We start from the raw sequence: 18,916 nt of genomic DNA, 5'->3' as shown, positions 1-18,916 counted from the left end.
GGCTTCGCTTGATTCAAGGGGCAGATGCAAAGCTGGAGAAAAATATGTTTGCAGTGAGCATCTCCACAGTTTGGCATGATTCAAAGTGAAGGGGGGCATTTGGCCTGGACTGTGCTCACAAGAACCTAAGAAAAGCCCTCCAACTGAATCAGAACAATTCTGTTCCTTCTCTGTACGTGGGAATCCTATCCCTGCAAGAATAGGAGAGGGGGACTCTCCAGTAGGGGTAAACTATGTGGGGCAATTAGCTCTATGGGGATTAGTTCTATTTAAGCTCACTCTACACCACACTCTCACTGAGACAGCCTGGGGAAAATGTATTAGTGTCCGGCCCAATCTAGGCCTTTCTATCTCCCTCTTTCCTCAGATCATGTGGGACTTTGGTGGCCTTCCATGTAGGGCAAGTAGGTACTGATGGGATTGGTCGCTCTTTCTCAGTGGATTTTTTGGTGGGGACATTACTCCACATTTGGTGGCAGTTGGCTTCTGAATACCAGCTGCATGGAACTGCTGGAGGGGAGAGTGCTGTGCTCAAATCATACTTGTGGTCTTTCTGTTTGACCACTGTGAGAACAGGATTGTAGGAATGACGTTCACAGGGCTGAGGCACACCTTGCCTGACATGGACAGGCCACAGCCTGTCCAGTACGTCACACTCTTGTCTCTGAACTTTGCCTCCTTTGCAGAGGCATGGCTCACTTTCCACTTGGTAGGAACATGACGTGGTGGAGCAGGTCTCGCAAATATCAGAGGAAACATACCTGTATGTGTCAGCTCATGATGTAAAAGTGCTAAAGGTCAGACTGTTCCTAAACGTGTGCATATTCTTGCTAATAAAAAGAGCCTCTGCCGAGCTAGCAATCAGCTTGCTTACGCACAGCTCACCTGCATCATCAACTCCTGTCACGTCTCCTTCACTTCACAGGATGCTGTGATCCTTTGAGATAAAACTAGTCTGAGGGCTGGAGCTAAAATTGTGGGGTGGGGGTGGCAGCGGGACATCATCTGCTCAGGAAGTTCTGCTGACTGAGGTTGGACTTCACAGGTCTCACACATGCACACATGCTTTCCCAAGGTGCAAACCTTATGCACCATAGTCCTTTGGACATAAATAATAATAATAATAATAATAATAATAATAATAATAATAATAATTTATTTATACGCTGCCCATCTGACCGGGCCTCCCCAGCCACTCTGGGTGGCTTCTAACAAAATATTAAAATACAGTAATGCATCAAACATTAACAGCTTCCCTAAACAGGGCTGCCTTCAGCTGCTCTTTGCACATGAACATAGCTGTTCCAACTAAGATTTCACTGTAGGTCTCTGACATAGTGAGCTGCAGCCCAGTGTTATGAGAGCGTACACTAAGATGGGTAGCCCAAAACATATAGAGGACACCAGGTTGGCAATGGCTGGCTTATGCCGCAGGAAAATTGCCAGAATACCATTTTTCTTGTTGGCCAACTCTTCCCTTTTTAGCCAATCCAGGGCTAGGGGAGGCATACCGTCTTATACCTGGGGTTCTCAGAGCAAGGCAGGTCCTCTGTCACCAAGCATGTTGCGAGGAATTCCTGGTCTCCAGCTCACTTCCAAAGTATCCAGTCAGAAACTTCATTTGAAAAAGCCTCGTGTTTTTTCCAGGTTATTTTAACCTTACAGATTTCTCCCAAAACAAGTAGATCTAAATAAAATAGTGCATGTAGGGTTATTGGGGGGGGGGGGAGATGGCAGGATCCCCAAGGATGTGCTCTGTGAGAAGCTGGCTTCAGGCACCAATCCCACTGGCAGACCAACACTGCGTTACAAAGATGTGTGCAAAGAGACATGAAGGCCAGCAATATCAACCCAGCTGTGTGGGTTGCAGACAACTGCAGGGCCTGGGGACAGGCAGGTTGTGCAATGATTCTTCAACATCAGCTTCGTTGGACTGGTCATGTTGTGCGGTTGCCTGGTGATCGTCTTCCAAAGTAACTACTCTAGTCCGAACTTAAAAATGGAAAGCGTAATGCTGGTGGTCAACAAAAGAGGTTGAAAGACTCCCTCAAGGCAGATCCTTTAAAATGTAGTATAAACACCAGCAATTGGGAAACCCTGGCCTGAGAGTCCTCCAGTTGGAGAACAGCCTTTACCAAGGGTGTCATGGGAGAAACGTGCTAGGAGGATGGCATGCTTGGCAAATCCACACCGTGATCAGCTCCTGCCCGGAAACCTATGTCCCCACTGTGGAAGGACGTGTGGATCCAGAATTGGCCTCATTGTTAAAACCGTGTTTATGGAAGACAATCTTACTTGGCTACAAAGGATCTCCGAAGAAGATCTCCGAAGAAGAAAAAGTATCCCTAGCATTGACCAGAGGAGGAATGACTGCTGGGAGGAGCACAGAGAGAAGAAGAGGAGGAGGAGGAGGAGGAGTTTGGATTTGACATCCCGCTTCATCACTACCCTAAGGAGTCTCAAAGCGGCTAACATTCTCCTTTCCCTTCCTCCCCCACAACAAACACTCTGTGAGGTGAGTGGGGCTGAGAGACTTCAAAGAAGTGTGACTGGCCCAGCAGCTGCATGTGGAGGAGCGGAGACGCGAACCCGGTTCACCAGATTACGAGTCTACCGCTCTTAACTACTACACCACGCTGGCTCTAAGAAACGCCATGGTGCATCTGCAGCAGCACAACCGGACACCCTCATCTGCCCCATCTGCAACAAAACATGTCTCTCCTGTGTCGGTGTCTACAGCCACAGCAATCACTGCAACCATCCAACAGCCTGACCTCACATGAAAGCACACAATTGTCCCCTGAGACAGGTGGATGCCAACATGACAACCCTGAGTTTATGGAGTAGGTGCACCTAACACTGACGCAGGGGAGGCCCAGTGTTTCAGCACCTGAGGCAAAATGCCCCGTATTACCCCTGGGGTGGAGCAGGGCATGAGGCTCTGCAAGGGCTTCCTGCAAGAAAAAGCCTGGGCGGGAAAGGAGCTTCAGAAAGCGCTTCTTTCTTTTGAGGGCTTATTTTCCTAGCAAGGCGAAGGCTAGCTTTGACATCATTGCAAGGGTGCAATCAGGGCATGTTTATGCATTGGAGCTCAGCCCTGCAGGATTTTTCTTCCTTATGGCTGTGTGGAAAAAGAACTTGTGGATTTTGGCTATTGTTTGGGGGAGGGGGGGATACAAATAAACTGTGTGTTTCTAGGGTGATGGAGGATCCAGAACGTTGCTATGACAATTGGTGGGATTTCTTACACTTTGAATCTAGATGTTTTGATTTATACTCACGGCTTGTCTTTTCCTTTTCTTGTTATTTACAGTGGTACCTCAGGTTACAGACACTTCAGGTTACAGACGCTTCAGGTTACAGACTCTACTAACCCAGAAATAGTACCTCGGGTTAAGAACTTTGCTTCAGGATGAGAACAGAAATGGCACAGCAGCAGCAGGAGGCCCCATTGGCTAAAGCAGTACCTCAGGCTAAGAACAGTTTCAGGTTAAGAACGGACCTCCGGAACAAATTAAGTTCTTAACCAGAGGTACCACTGTATTACCTTTTTGCTTGGTATTTGGTATGGTGCAATACCCTGTCACTGCACTTCGGAGTGGATAAGAATAACAGTTTAAAAATCATAATAAAAAGCTATTTTTAAAAAGCTATCTTTCCTATGAACAGCAGCCAAATAGAGCCCAGAAAAGCTGCTGGACCGTCGCGCGCTCTCCCCCTTTTTTCCAATTCTCTCTGCTTTGGCTGACAAGCGCCTTTCCTGGAAGTTGCACAGGTGGGACACCGGAGGGCCCTGCTGAGTCAATCCCAGCCGCCTCCTCTTTACCTGGCAGGGGTGGTAATTGTTGTAGTTGTTGTAATTATTATTATTATTATTAATTATTTAATATTTAAATAATTAATAATTATTATTAATAATTATTAATAATAATTATTATTAATAATAATAATACCACGCCCACCCGGCTGAGTTTACCCAGCCACTCTGGGCGGCTCCCAACAGATTAAAAACAGAATAAACAGGATAAAACATTCCTCCCCCCTAAATTGATTTTTGAATTCTGAGCTTACTGTTATTCACTTTTTATATTGTATTTTGTGCTGTTTTTTGCTGCATCAATTATGTGTTTTAAATTTGTTGTTAGCCGCCCTGAGCCCGGTTTTCTGAACCGGGAAGGGCGGGGTATAAATAAAAAAATATTATTATTATTAAACATTAAAAACTTCCCTAAAGGTTTCCCCCCTTTTCTTGCCAGGCTGACTCCGGACTTGCTTCTCCAGCAATTGCACACGATCGCCAAGAATGATGTGCGTACACACACCGAAAATTGCAAGCGCCGCCCCCCCCCCCTTACTCCGCGTTTCCCGGAATTTGCATAATCGCCAAAAAGTTCACTTTCGCTTCGCAGCCTCCCGCGGCGACGTCCGCCCAGAAACCGCTGCCGAAACCCGAGCTCATTTTTCTAATTGGTCGGATGTGTTGCTCTAGGCCAATCACGGCGCTTGCTCTAGATCAGCCGCTGCTCTCGATTGCACGGACGGGGCTGTTTGCGACAGCAATCGATCCAAGATGCGGCAGCTCCTGATCCTGGAAGCGGCTGTTGCCGTCCTGCTGGGAAGCTGCTCAGGTGAGTACCGTTCCCACACCCATGGAAAGGATTTCCGCGCCTTGGCTTGCAAAAAGAAAAAAAGAAGGGAGTAAGATTGCCGTGGTGGCCCTGCTTGCCCCATCCCTAAGCAGCAGCCTTGACGCATTTTGAGCCCTGAATATATTTTCCCGACCGATCAGTAGCCTCACACTCAGCAGCAAGAGCTTTTGAAGGCGTTCACAGCAACGAAATGTCTCTTTCCTCTTTTTGCTGCATTAAATAGTCTTCTGCCCGCCCTGCTTAAAATCATCCGCGTGTACCCAGGGTTGCCGTAGTTCAGAAAATGTACATTCGGACAGAAAAGTTGTTGAGCGTTTTCGGCCAAAGTTGTTGAGGTTTTTCTTTTTGCAAAATCGCTTTAAAAATTGAGGTTCTTAATATACTGTTCCTAATATACAGTATATTAAGATAAATTATTAGGATAAAAACAAAGCTGGAAAGGATTTGCTGAAATATCTAATTGAACTAGAATACAAAAAAGGGAGGTGTGAGGAGGTCAAGGAAATAAGCAAAGGAAAGAAAGTTATGTAAAGGTTTCAGCTGTTTTTTTTTCTAACTTTGTATTTTTTCTGTATTTTTTATTTTCCTCTTTTTGTTTTTTCTAATTTTCTCTTTGTAATCTCTAAAATTTGAATAAATATTATTTTTTAAAAAATTGAGGTTCTTGAGCTCCCCGCCCCCACTCTGAAATGGTCAAAATCGCCACTTACCATACTTTTGGGATTTCCTGGACATTTAGGAGATTTCTGTCCCAGCCTCCAAATATATAGTACAGTGGTGCCTTGGGTTAAGAACTTAATTTGTTCTGGAGGTCCGTTCTTAACCTGAAACTGTTCTTAACCTGAAGCACCACTTTAGCTAATGGGGCCTCCCGCTGCCGCAGCGCCGCCACCACACGATTTCTGTTCGTTCTTAACCCGAGGTACTATTTCTGCGTTAGTGGAGTCTGTAACCTGAAGCGTATATAACCTGAAGCGTCTGTAACCCGAGGTATCACTGTATGTCTGGGAAATTTCAGACATACGGTTCCTCTGTTAGAAATGCAAGGGAGGTTTTTAATTTGGTGGTGGGGTGCTGCTGAGCCTCAGTCCTCTCACCTCCATGGTTGATCTCCTAAACGCTGATCTTTCTGAAAAGTATGCTGCACACCTGACCCCCAAATGGATCGTAATAAGGATGTGGTAATAGAACAAGGGGGGAACTAGGCTTTGTTTCGCCCGGGTCAAAGAGCCAATTTGGCACACACACATCATGTGCTTTTGCATACACACACAGGCTGGAAGGCTTAATGGCACTCCTGTAGAGGTGCCACCCAGGGCAATAACACCCCCCCCCTAATATGGCACTGATGGATGATACCGTTTTTTATGCTCTTACCTTTTATTCAAGGGACACATGTGGTGCTGTGGTGTAAACCACAGAGCCTAGGGCTTGCCGATCGGAAGGTCTGCAGTTCGAATCCCCGCAACGGGGTGAGCTCCCGTTGTTCAGTCCCAGCTCCTGCCCACCTAGCAGTTCGAAAGCACGCCAAGTACAAGTAGATAAATAGGTAGCACTCCGACGGGAAAGTAAACAGTGTTTCCGTGCGCTGCTTTGGACATTTGCCCACCTCCAGTCTGTGGGGACCTCACCTGGTCTCCAAGAATTCTCAAAGATAATAGATAAAGGCTCTGAAATTACATCCGCAAGCTCCTTTAGTATCCTTGGATGCAGTTCATCAGGCCCTGGAGATTTGAATTCATTTAAAGTCACTAGCTGTTCCCTTACTACCTCTTTTCCTGTCTTGGGCTGCAGCTCCCTCCTTACATAATTTACTCTGTTATCAGCAGGTTGCGCATCGCGTTCCTTTTGGGTCAAGACAGAGGCAAAGTAGGTGTTGAGTAGTTCCACCTTTTTCTCTGTCACCCAATAACATTTCTCTGTGTTCCCCACGCAGAGGACCTACCACTTGCTTGTTCTTCCTCTTACTTCAGACACAGCCGAAGAAACCTTTTTTACTATTTTTAACCTCTCTTTTAACCTCAGTTCATTCTGAGCTTTAGCCAGCCTGACTTCCCCCCTGCAACTGTTGGCTACCATGAAGGTCCCTGCCAACTCAACAATTCTGTGATTCTGTGACCCGCTAACTTTGCCTTCCTTTCCAGGCTTCTCCTTTCACACCATGCGTGTCTGGTTCACTGCAGTTTGGGAGCCCAGCAGAGGACTTTTTGAGTTCACTGGGGTGGCATATGTGGATGACCAGAGAGTTACTTACTATGACAGCCAGAGCAGGCAGGCGGTGCCTGGAGTCCCATGGATGAAAGATGCTGTGAATCATATTCCTCATATATGGAATATAAACACTTGGAGAGCACAGACTGCTGAACTGAAGTTCCGCAACGATGTGGAGTACCTGCAAAAGTACTACAACCAAAGTGGAGGTGAGCAGCATTTAAGAGAGTTCCCTCTGAAAGTTTTGGGATAAAGGTGCAGTCTTTTATCCAAAATAACAGTGTTTTCTTTTTCCTTGCCGGAACTTTTAGCAGAAACAGAGGACTCTTCCTTGTTAGTTTCTGTTTGCCACTAAGCAGTGCTTTGGAGTCACAAGACTCTGTTTACATTCCAGAGGCCTTTCAGGCTGTTGGAAGTCTCACGGGAGACGGATATGACGTTACTGGTTTCCTGTATCCTTTTTTGTTCCTTTGTTTCAGTTGCTCTCTGCTTTCATAGGGAGAGGATGTTTCTTTGCTGTCTGCGTAGTAAGAAATAAAGCATAGCATGTAGCCATAAATCTCATCACTTCCGCGTTCCGTTTTGGATTCTCTGCTGAATGGAATGTGCCTGAGACTTCAACAAAGGCTCAGGTTGTTAATTATTCGTCAGGAGGGCGATTCCGGAAGATGAGCTTTATCAGCTTGGCTGAGCGCAGATCCCGACATTCCTTTCCCACATTTCCAGCATAAATCAGAAGGATTTTTAATCCTGAAAATTGGAAGAGCATATCCTACTGTGACCCTGATGTTTCTCTTTCAGGCTTCCACACTTGGCAGCTGACGTATGGCTGTGAGGTTGGTGAAGATGGCCGCAGAGGAGGCTATTCCCAATATGGCTATGACGGGAAAGACTTCCTCAGCTTTGACAAGGAGACCCTCACCTGGACAGCGACGGACGTTCCTGCACAGTTTATCAAGAGGAAGTGGGAGATTGACTTGGCCTGGTCTCAACGCCTCAAGCTCTACCTGGAAAAGGAGTGCCCTGAGTGGATGCCGAAACTCTTGGAGTGTGGAAAGGAGGTTTTGATGAGGAAAGGTGCGGATGGGAAAGCAGACTTAACTGTCAGCTCCCTTTGTGGAATGGATGTTGTTGGACCCACAACTTACATCAACCCTGGTCAACATGACCAGTGGTCAAGGGTGAGGGCAGTTGTAGTGCGGCAACATCTGCAGGGCCACGAGTTCCCTGAACTAGGTCCACCACCATCCTGTTTTCTACCAGATAACTCATTCCGAATCTGATCGGACACAGGTTAGAGCTCAACGTCGAGCCTACCAAGTGGCGATAGCGACGGCGAAGAAGAATTTCTTCACCGCCTCCATTGCATCTGCAGAAAACAGCAGCAGGAGACTTTTTCAGGTGGTTCACAATTTAGCGGAACCACCTGTAACATCGGGGCCCAGTACGGGCCACATGTTCTCCTGCAATGATTTTGCAAAGTTTTTTGCAGATAAAATCGCTCAGATTCGGGAAGAAGTAGACTCCACCGTGGGAGCAGGGCCAGGGCGGGAGAGTGCTAGAGTTCTGTCTAGTCAAGTTGAGTGGGATCAATTCCAATCTGTTACCTCCGAGGATGTGGACAGGCTGCTTGGACGAGTGAAACCAACCACCTGTCTCCTGGATCCTTGCCCATCCTGGCTTATAAAAGCTAGCCGGGAAGGACTGGGCGATGGGCTTCGTGGGGTGGTGAATGCTTCCCTCCATGAGGGAGCCTTCCCAGACCCGCTGAAAGAGGCAGTTATTAAACCGCTTCTTAAAAAACCATCTTTAGATGCGGCCACAATGGCCAACTATCGCCCAGTCTCAAACCTTCCATTCTTGGGCAAGATGATAGAGCGAGCGGTTGCCGAACAACTCCAGGCACGCCTGGAAGAAGCGGACCATTTGGATCCCTTCCAGTCGGGATTCAGGCCTCATCATGGGACTGAAACTGCCTTGGTCGCACTGGTTGATGATCTCCGGCAGGCTAGGGACAAAGGTGAGAGCTGTTTCCTAGTTCTGCTGGATCTCTCAGCGGCGTTTGATACCATCGACCATAACATCCTTCTGGACCGTCTTGAGGGGCTGGGAGCTGGGGGCACTGTCCTACAGTGGTTCCGCTCCTTCCTCCTGGGCCGTGTTCAGAAAGTGGTGGTGGGGGATGAGTGTTCAGACCCCTGGGCTCTCACTTGTGGGGTGCCTCAGGGTTCTGTCCTCTCCCCCATGCTTTTCAACATCTACATGCAGCCGCTGGGAGAGATCATCAGGAGGTTTGGGCTGGGTGTTCATCAGTATGCAGATGATACCCAGCTCTACCTCTCTTTTAAATCAGAACCAGTGAGGGCAGTGAAGGTCCTGTGTGAGTGTCTGGAGGCGGTTGGAGGATGGATGGCGGCTAACAGATTGAGGTTGAATCCTGACAAGACAGAAGTACTGTTTCTGGGGGACAGGAGGCGGGCAGGTGTGGAGGATTCCCTGGTCCTGAATGGGGTAACTGTGCCCCTGAAGGACCAGGTGCGCAGCCTGGGAGTCATTTTGGACTCACAGCTGTCCATGGAGGCACAGGTCAAATCTGTGTCCAGGGCAGCTGTTTACCAGCTCCATCTGGTACGTAGGCTGAGACCCTATCTGCCTGCGGACTGTCTCACCAGAGTGGTGCATGCTCTGGTTATCTCCCGCTTGGACTACTGCAATGCACTCTACGTGGGGCTACCTTTGAAGGTGACTCGGAAACTACAACTAATCCAGAATGCGGCAGCTAGACTGGTGACTGGGAGCGGCCGCCGAGACCATATAACACCGGTCTTGAAAGACCTACATTGGCTCCCAGTATGTTTCCGAGCACAATTCAAAGTGTTGGTGCTGACCTTTAAAGCCCTAAACGGCCTCGGTCCAGTATACCTGAAGGAGCGTCTCCACCCCCATCATTCTGCCCGGACGCTGAGGTTCAGCACCGAGGGCCTTCTGGCGGTTCCCTCATTGCGAGAAGCAAAGCTACAGGGAACCAGGCAGAGGGCCTTCTCAGTAGTGGCGCCCACCCTGTGGAACGCCCTTCCAGCAGATGTCAAAGCGATAAACAACTACCTGACATTCAGAAGACATCTTAAGGCAGCCCTGTTCAGGGAAGTTTTTAACGTGTGATTTTACTGTATTTTTGGTTTTTATGGAAGCCGCCCAGAGTGGCTGGGAAGGCCCAGCCAGATGGGCGGGATATAAATAATAAATTATTATTATTATTATTATTATTATTATTATTATTATTATTATTACCAGTGATGGTCCATCTAACTCCCTATTGTCTAATCCAGGGGTAGGCAACCTAAGGCCCAGGGGCCGAATCCAGCCCAATTGCCTTCTAATTCCAGCCCGCGGATGGTCTGAGAATCAGCGTGTCTTTACATGAGTAGAATGTGTCCTTTTATTTAAAATGCATCTCTGGGTTATTTGTGGGGCATAGGAATTCATTCATTTCCCCCCAAAAAAATATAGTCTGACCCCCAACAACGTCTGAGGGACAGTGGACTGGCTCCCTGCTAAAGAAATTTGCTGACCCCTGGTCTAAGCCATGGGTAGGGAAACTAAAGCCCGGTGGCAGGATCTGGCCCAATGGCCTTCTAAATCCGGCCCATGGATGATCTGGGAATTACATGAGTAGAACATGCCCTTTTATTTGAAATGCATCTCTGGGTTATTTGTGGGGCCTGCCTGGTGTTTTTACATGAGTAGAATGTGTCCTTTTATTTAAAATGCATCTCTGGGTTATTTGTGAGGCATAGGAATTCGTTCATCCCCCCCCCCCCACAAAAAATATAGTCTGGCTCCCCACAAGGTCTGAGGGACAGTGGACCGGCCCCCTGCTGAAAATGTTTGCTGACCCCTGGTCTAAGCCAAGGTTTGCCAGCCTTTGGGGACCAATGGGCACATTAGGAATTTAGAAGTAGTAGTTTGGTGTCAGTCACAAAATGGCTACCATGGGGTGTGTGGCGTAACCCAGAATGGAGCCCTTTCATGGGCACTATCCGATATATTGGCAGGCACACTAAGTTTCCACAAACACTGCACTGGCAACACCTGATCGACCCTGACTGGTAGTGGCTTGGCAGAGTTTCAGGCAGGGGACAGGGAACCAGGGATCTTCTGCATGCGGTAAGTGGAAGTATCAGGAACTCTGGGGTGATTTAAGATTAACATTGTTCCTCACAGATAAGTCAACTGGTTCAGAGAGATCTGACTCCGGTTCTGCTACGGAGACCCAGTGATGCTGTTCCCTGAAGCCCTAAGAAGGCTCACTATGCAAGGTGCAGAAATGCCATTTGCTGCCTTTTGTAGCAACGGAATCCCAATCTTGGGAGCTCCTAATCTCTTGGGGATCCTTCAGGTGGTGGGGTATTTTGCTAACTTATTACAACACAGCTAGAAAACCTCAGGTCCAGGACACCTGAATGTGTCCTTCCAAGACTTTACACCCACTTAGTATTTTTGCTTGGCTAGAATGTGTCCTGATAATTCCTCTTCCTGAACACCCACTTTCTATATACTTGTGAATGTCAAATTGACATTAAGTGCTCCACCCACTTTAAAGGAGCGCGTCCATCCTCTCTGTGGCTGGAAGGGTGCTGATAGATGTGCTTTAGCAACAACTTTGTCCTTTTCGCAGAGCCTCCGATGGTGAAAGTTACACGCATGGCAGGTTATGATGGGCTGGAAACCCTTATCTGCCAGGCCTACGGATTCTATCCCAGAGAGATCAGCGCCAAGTGGATGAAGGATGGGGAGGTCTGGGAGCAGGACACCTTCCGCAGGGACGTGGTCCCCAACTCAGATGGGACCTATTACGCCTGGCTCAGCATCAAGGTCGACCCCAAGGATAGGGACCACTTCCGGTGCCATGTGGAACATGATGGACTTCCGGAGCCTCTGGACTTGGCCTGGGAGGAGCCTGGTGAGTGATGAGGAGGGGAGGAAGGCTGGCTGTGGTGACTAGATGCCCCAGTGGGAAATCCAAACAGGACTTGAACAAATCTGCATTCTCCTCACCTGCATTTCCCATCTGCTGGTATCGTTGATGGGCATACCGCCTCCAATTGTGGTGGCACAGCGTAGCCATGGTGGCTCGTAGGCATCGATAGTGTTCTCCTCCATGAATTTGTCTAATCTTTTAAAGCCATCCACATTGGTGGCCCTCACTGCCTTTTGATGGGGGGCAAATTCTATAGTTCTACTATATATTGCATGAAGAAGTATTTTTTGTTAGGGTTCCCATTAATCATTCTCTCTTTTTACTCCATTTCAGCCTCAAAAGTATTCTATCTGTGGATCATCTTGGTGCCTGGGGCTGTTCTTATGGTGTTGATAGCAGGGATCACACTATACATCAGTGAGTATAAACTGTGAATTCATACGCAGGGAGGGAGGAGATCATGCTGTTTTAGACTTTGAGGATGAGCTGATGACTTGATAGCTGGTGGCCCATCAAAATCTGGTGGTACCCATAAACATCTCCCCTGATGTGCCCAGAAGCTATGTGAATGGTGTTTTAGTACTAAGACGAAACAAAGTGGCCATGGCTGTGTCCGCACAAGGACTGATTTCCTGCAAGGTAAGCAAGAGTGCCAGTGTGGTGTAGTGGTTAAGAGCGGTGGACTCGTAATCTGGTGAACCGGGTTCGCTTCCCTACTCCTCCACATGCAGCTGCTGGGTGACCTTGGGCTAGTCACACTTCTCTGAAGTCTCTCAGCCCCACTCACCTCACAGAGTGTTTGTTGTGGGGGAGGAAGGGAAAGGAGAATGTTAGCCGCTTTGAGACTCCTTCGGGTAGTGATGAAGCAGGATATCAAATCCAAACTCTTCTTCTTCTTGTAAGGCACTTGAGGCTGTTAAAAACTGATGAAGCCTGTGCTGGGGAGGGTTTAGTGTTGCCAAACCTCAGGGAGGCCAAGTAGAGTGGGGTTGGGTTGGGTTGGGTGGGGGTCTCTTCCACCTCCAATGATCTGCATCTGCTTCTGCTTCTTCAGGAAACCAGCGAGAGGGTGGCTCCAGAGCAACTTCAGGTGAGTGATGCCCTCTTTGAAATGCTTCTCCAACACAGAGCCAATCTCTAGGCTGGGACAGGGAGAGAATTGTGGTGCTCAGGTCTTAGACTGGTCCTCAAGCTGCAGAAGACTCATGACATCTCTTTCCACCCCATCCTTGACATGTTCTGGGCGAAATGAGTCTCCAGCCTGGTCTTTGTCTCTGTGCAGAGACTCTTCTGGTGCAAAATATGTATGTGGGAGGGACTCTGAGAAGCAGCACTGGCAAGGAGACGAAGTATCTTGGTGCAGAACGATGATATCTGATTAATGTTTAAATGCTTTGTAAACATGTTTTACCTCTTATTTTGCATTAAGTGGTGTATAAATTAATAATTAATAATAGTGGCCAGCTACTTTCACCCTATGCCTCCCTATTTGATTTGTCTATCTTTTGTCTCCATGGAGAATTTGCTTTCCTCTGTTACCCCCTGGTAGAGTTTCAGTGTCTGCCTGAAGGCCATTTACAGGGATCAGGAAGGAAAATATGTGACCCCATTTCCTTTTATGAGTCCTCATTTGGAGCCCTGCAATTCTATCTCCATTACACACCACCTCCTTCACTGTAGTGCCCCTTGCATGTGACTTGAGCTGTGGTGGGGTGATGCAGATGTTCAGTTGGCCCTGGCTCAGAAGACTAGGCTAGACTTGACGGCTCCTTAGATCCTTCCAGTTCCTAAGGCCTCCATGCTGACAATTCCACCATGCCAGCTTAACAACAGTCTTTCATTTACATTTCTGCAGCAAGATATTCTGCTGGTGTGCCAGAGAGCTGAGGAAGGTGCCCAAAAGCCTGTTGTGAATCTTCAGTGCTCCTCCAGAGCTTTTGCCTGCAAATTATACAAGCTTCATAAGGGCACAGGAAGCTGAATCAGAGCTTTGGTCCATTGAGCTTTAAGTACTGTTTGCAGTGACTGGTTGCCATGCCTAGAGATGCTGAGGATTGATGCTGGAACCTTCTGCATGCCAAGCACATATTCTACCTCTGAAGTTTACATTTGCAGTGAAAATCAAAAAGAGATGGAATGGTGAAGGTCCATTGTGGGTTGAATACTGTTTTGCCACATGCAAGGGGTTCGGTGGCAATCACAGCACAAGTGGAGGGAAGTTCAGGGTTTTCATTTAATAGACAGCATACACAAAAAGTCTTTTAGCAAAATTACAGAGCATTAAACCGAACTTCCCCGTTCAGTTATTGGGAACTCCAGGGATCGATAATGGAGAGACTCAGGTCTTCTTTTAGCCGGAACTCAATTCCGGCATGTCTCAGGTAAGCACCAAATTAAGCCCAAAGCCCTTGCTAATCGCCGAAGTGCCAGCAAGATAGGGAAAATAATACAAACCACCATCTATTTCTTTGAGATACAAAAGTCTTCCATGTAGGTTCCCCCTTAAAGGAATGTCCATTGATGTTTTAGCATGGAATGTTCCATGGCATGGAATTGTTTTAGCATGGCAGCACCTAACTTCTAAACAATTTATAGATAAAGGTATCTGCAAAGGTCACTTTATTGTATTTATTTGTTCTTAAACTCTGCACATTTTTTCTGTGATAACCTTATGAGCATTACCCTTTTTGAAAATCAGTTTTATTGGTATTTTCATATAACTATAATATTTTATATAACTATTTTATAATATTTTATCTGAACAGTTTACATTTTTATTACATTCATTTTCTGAAAACAAACAAATAAAACAACCTAACTGACGTACTTCAAATCAGCCAAATTGAGGGGAATTACAAAAATCTGAAAAGTTGGTAATTACAGGAATTTACCGTATTTTTTGCACCATAACGCTCACTTTTTTCCTCCTAGAAACTATGGGGAAATGTCTGTGCGTGTTATGAAGGAAATGCCTACGGGTGGCATGCCTACGGATTTCCCTCCTCTAAAACTATGTGCGTGTTATGGTCGGGTGCGTGTTATAGAGTTAAAAATATGGTAGTTATCATCCTCTTAAGATATATAGAAGCAAAATATGAGCGCAAAATGGAACCGGTCAAAGAATTAATGATAAAATGGCACTTTTCTCCAAGCAAGAATATAGAGAGAATTGTTTTAAAGTGATTGTCATCCAGTGTATGAGTCCTGTGATCATAAGTAGGTCATGAACAAGTACAGTCTCCTTATGGCACAAGGAAATTACCACTTTTATTTGGGTAGTAGCACAATTGCTCACAGCAAAAGAAAAAAAGGCATATCTTTATAAAGTATTCAAATGAACACGCTTATTACTGACATGCACCAACTGTCAATTTATCGGGAAGCTGATAACTTTGGGGACACATTGGTCTCTGTTCTTGTTTGGATGCTGATCTTCTGTATCGGGAAGTTTTTAATGTTTGATGTTTTATTATGTTGTGGATGATGATAATGTATGGAAGAAATTGTTGTATTAGTCTTCTGCTCTGCGAGAGGTACAGAACCAATTGTTTTGATAATGTTAGGCTTATATCTTGTTTCTTGAAAAAATATTTAAATAATTTTAAATAACTTTTAAAATTACATTCCTGGTTTTAAGGTGGTTTGGGGTGTTGTTTGTTTTGTTTTGTTTTGTTTTTTTGGGGGGGAGTTATGTTGTACTCTGGCCTTTCCCAGTGTAAAAAAACAAAAATCTGCCCTTATTCCCTTATGGGGGACACAAGAGCCCTTATAGAGTCCTTTGCAGGTTCTCCATCGGTCGGAGAAAATAACAGAGGCCAACCAGAGAATATTGAGAAGCAAAGCAGCTAGTAAGCCTGATCTTTATTGAACTGTTGCAACAGGGTGGCCCCTTCACACGCAGGAAAGGAGGAGGACCCCGAACAAAGGTGTGCCCACCCTTATATAGACATTTTATATTACCCACCTGGAGTCCAAGACAATCCCCAGAAACATCATACCCACATCACAGAAGAGGTGGTCTACAGCAGAAATCTGAGTGCATTGTTTATCTCGTTTGAGAGGTTACCTGTTAATGGTTACTTGACTGGATACCCTGGGGAGCCAGGCCAGTCATTTGTAATGACAAATACTTAGTTCCTGAGCCAGGTCACAAGCTCACCCTTTTCATACACAGACATACCCTTAAGACAGGATTTGTGAACAAAAAGACAACGGGGAGGCTCCCCCACCTCCTCCCTCCTTGCAGAGAAAACATTTGGAGGTTTAGTTCACACAAGCATTCCAAGGTTTGAGTTTTAATTATGGCTTTACAAAAATCATAGCACTCAGGATGATCACAATAGTGTTAAAAAACCCATTGTAATTGCTATAATATGAAACACAATAGCATATAAATGAAGCAATGGGAACAAATGTATCAAAACACCTGATACAATTTAATAAAGCCATAGTAACTCAGTATTCTCAGAACACAGGGGTGCCAACTTGAATAAAATATTGGGCCCAGGTAAGCCCCAGTCCACATAATTGGTCACATGATGTGGGACACACCACTTGAATGGCAAGCAATTTTTATGTGTTCTTATGGAAGTGTGCTTTGGGGCCTCTGTAGAGGTTGTGGTATAGACGCAAACTTTGGCAAACCCTTGGCAGTGTCCTTGGATTGCTCTGAAAGTTACTCCCCAACAACAATGAAAGGGCTCGTGTAGAGCAGGTGGGCATGGCTTGACCAAAACAGCCTGGCAGACCAAGTGGGGAGGACCTGGCAGGTGTAAACTGGCCCATGAACCAGATGTTCCCACCTCTGTCCTAGAAGAAACCCTTGATCTGGACTCTTGTGAATGTGTTTTTCGCCAAGTTTTGACCTGCTCAGCTGACCTCTCTGATATCCTCAGAGTCTGGAGCCACATCTGGTGGTTTCTGCAACGTGTTTTACAGTAGTCCTGCATCTGCCTATGATACAATACAATAATCTTTATTGTCATTGTCCCATACAGAACAACGAAACTGAAAAAATCTACATCAGACATTCAAAAACCAACAAGCCTGCTATCCCAGCCTGGTTAACCCCCTAAGAACTCTGATACCCCATAATTAAATACAATATACAGAGACTACCTTACACTGCATTTAAAACCAAAATCGCATTTGGATAAAAACTGTTTCTCAGGCGGCTAGTGTTGGCTATTTGCAGTATGGTAGCGCTGCAGAGAGATTGCTGGGGAGACCATGCATTAAAAAGGGACTCAAAAATAACTTAAACAAGGTTTTAATAAGAAAAACAAAAACTCCATTTACACTAAATACATCAACAACCATGACCCAACCACCAACCCGCCCCCCCAGGGTAATGGGAGAGCTAGGTGCTGCTCCTTATATACTACACCCAATTGCTGACACAGCTTAATCAATACAACTCAGCAGCATCTGCTATGTTTCACAGCTGTAAAGCTGGGTCTCGTTATTTTGCTCTGGCCATTGCTCTGGCCCCTTAAAGACATACACATCAGGTGGAACAATGATGAACCTTTACATTTAAAGAAACCATTCAACAGCTAGTCCTAGTCTTTATAACCCTGTACCTTCTTCCAGAAGGCAGAAGCTGAAAGAGATCATTTCTGGGGTGCACACTATCCTGCGCTATCTCTGCAGCTTTCTTATGGCACCTGGAAGCATAGATTTGATCCAAAGTGGGAAGAGTGCACCCAATTATTCTCTCTCAATAGTCTTTACAATCCTGGAGAGCATTGTTTTTCTCCTGAAAAATATGGAGCCACATTGAAAAATCAGAAAGTTGCGGAGTCAGTTTTTCTTTCCCTTATAATTATCAAAATCATGGCAGTTTTTTTAATCTTCTCAACAAAGCTCCAGGGATTTGTCCAAATATTGCCTTGGAGCCCTCTGAAGTAAACATCTGATTCAAGAGCCCCATGATGTAATATCTTGTATCTGAGCTGCAAAGGGCTGGTGCATAAGTATCTCCTTTACTACTGAGAGCTTGGGTGAGAGTTTTGTACAGACTACACAGGTGTGAGGTTGACTTCCATCCCCTTCAGATTGTAAGTCTTGGTTGGGCTTCATCAATGTTAGGAAAGCCACTGAACTTTGCTTAAAGAATCATAGAATAGTAAAGTTGCAAAGGACCCACAGGTCATCGAGTCCAACCCCTGCATTGCTGGAATCTCAGCTAAATCATCTAGTTTGGCTTCATCTACAATCTTCCAACTGAGAGGAGCAGTTCCGTGGGAGAGGAGTGTTCAAGGCAGACAAGAAATGATACCGCTTTTGCTCCTTTTGTTCCTTCAGCCCTACGCAGATTGTGGAATGGTGGAAGTGAAATGCCCCTTGACTTTAGAGAGAGAATGGATTGACCCATTCAATTATTACAGGCCAGGAGATCACCTCATCAGTACGGTCATTTCTGCTACAAGAGCTTTATTTCATTCATACCTCTTCAATAAGTCTCCCTCTACCAGTTTCAGACTGTAAGTCGAACTGGTTACTGCTGACAATTGAATGAACCCCAAACATTCCCAATGACCAGGCTCTTTTGTGCTCCTGTTAATCCTTGTCCTGTTTTGTCTTTGGGGAGAGATTCGGCAATGCATCAGTGCTAAGGCACCATTGACTGCATGGCTTATCTTTTCAGATGTTGTTATTAGCAAGGTCCCCTTCCAACTGTAAAGTATAGAAATGTTCTTTCTTGGTTTTGAAAGTGGAAAAGGGCAGGGCACTCCATGTGATCCTGATAGCTGCTTATTACATAAGCAAATGTTGCCCAATGCCATGTTTTCTGTTGGAAAGTAGGACCAAATCCACTATGAACTTTTAGCAACATATCAGCTGTCCATAAGTTTTCAGCTAGGGAAACACTGGAGGGTCACTTCTGGATTACCTCTTGACTGAGTATTCATTCTGATCTTTTTCTACAATGTTTAACGGGGAAGTATATGACACGCATGGGACGTGGGTGGCGCTGTGGGTTAAACCACAGAGCCTAGGGCTTGCTGATCAGAAGGTCAGCGGTTCGAATCCCCACGACAGGGTGAGCTCCCGTTGCTCAGTCCCTGCTCCT

At 46.0% G+C, this 18,916-nt stretch overlaps 1 protein-coding gene across 1 annotated transcript; it reads left to right on the top strand.

Annotated features, from left to right (window-relative positions):
- The first annotated feature begins 4,521 nt into the window (after positions 1-4,521).
- On the top strand, positions 4,522-14,356 carry LOC309365019 (major histocompatibility complex class I-related gene protein-like). The gene is made up of 7 exons (XM_081903117.1): positions 4,522-4,628; positions 6,794-7,069; positions 7,662-7,937; positions 11,539-11,823; positions 12,175-12,258; positions 12,896-12,931; positions 13,697-14,356. Exons 1-7 carry the CDS (start codon positions 4,571-4,573, stop codon positions 13,726-13,728), a joined length of 1,047 nt encoding a protein of 348 aa, XP_081759243.1. The 5' UTR covers positions 4,522-4,570; the 3' UTR covers positions 13,729-14,356.
- Positions 14,357-18,916: the final 4,560 nt, after the last annotated feature.

This window comes from Podarcis melisellensis (genome assembly GCF_964234715.1).
Source record: "Podarcis melisellensis genome assembly, chromosome: 2".
Classification (NCBI taxonomy): Eukaryota; Metazoa; Chordata; class Lepidosauria; order Squamata; family Lacertidae; genus Podarcis; species Podarcis melisellensis.
This window is presented reverse-complemented; position numbering and strand designations above follow the sequence as displayed.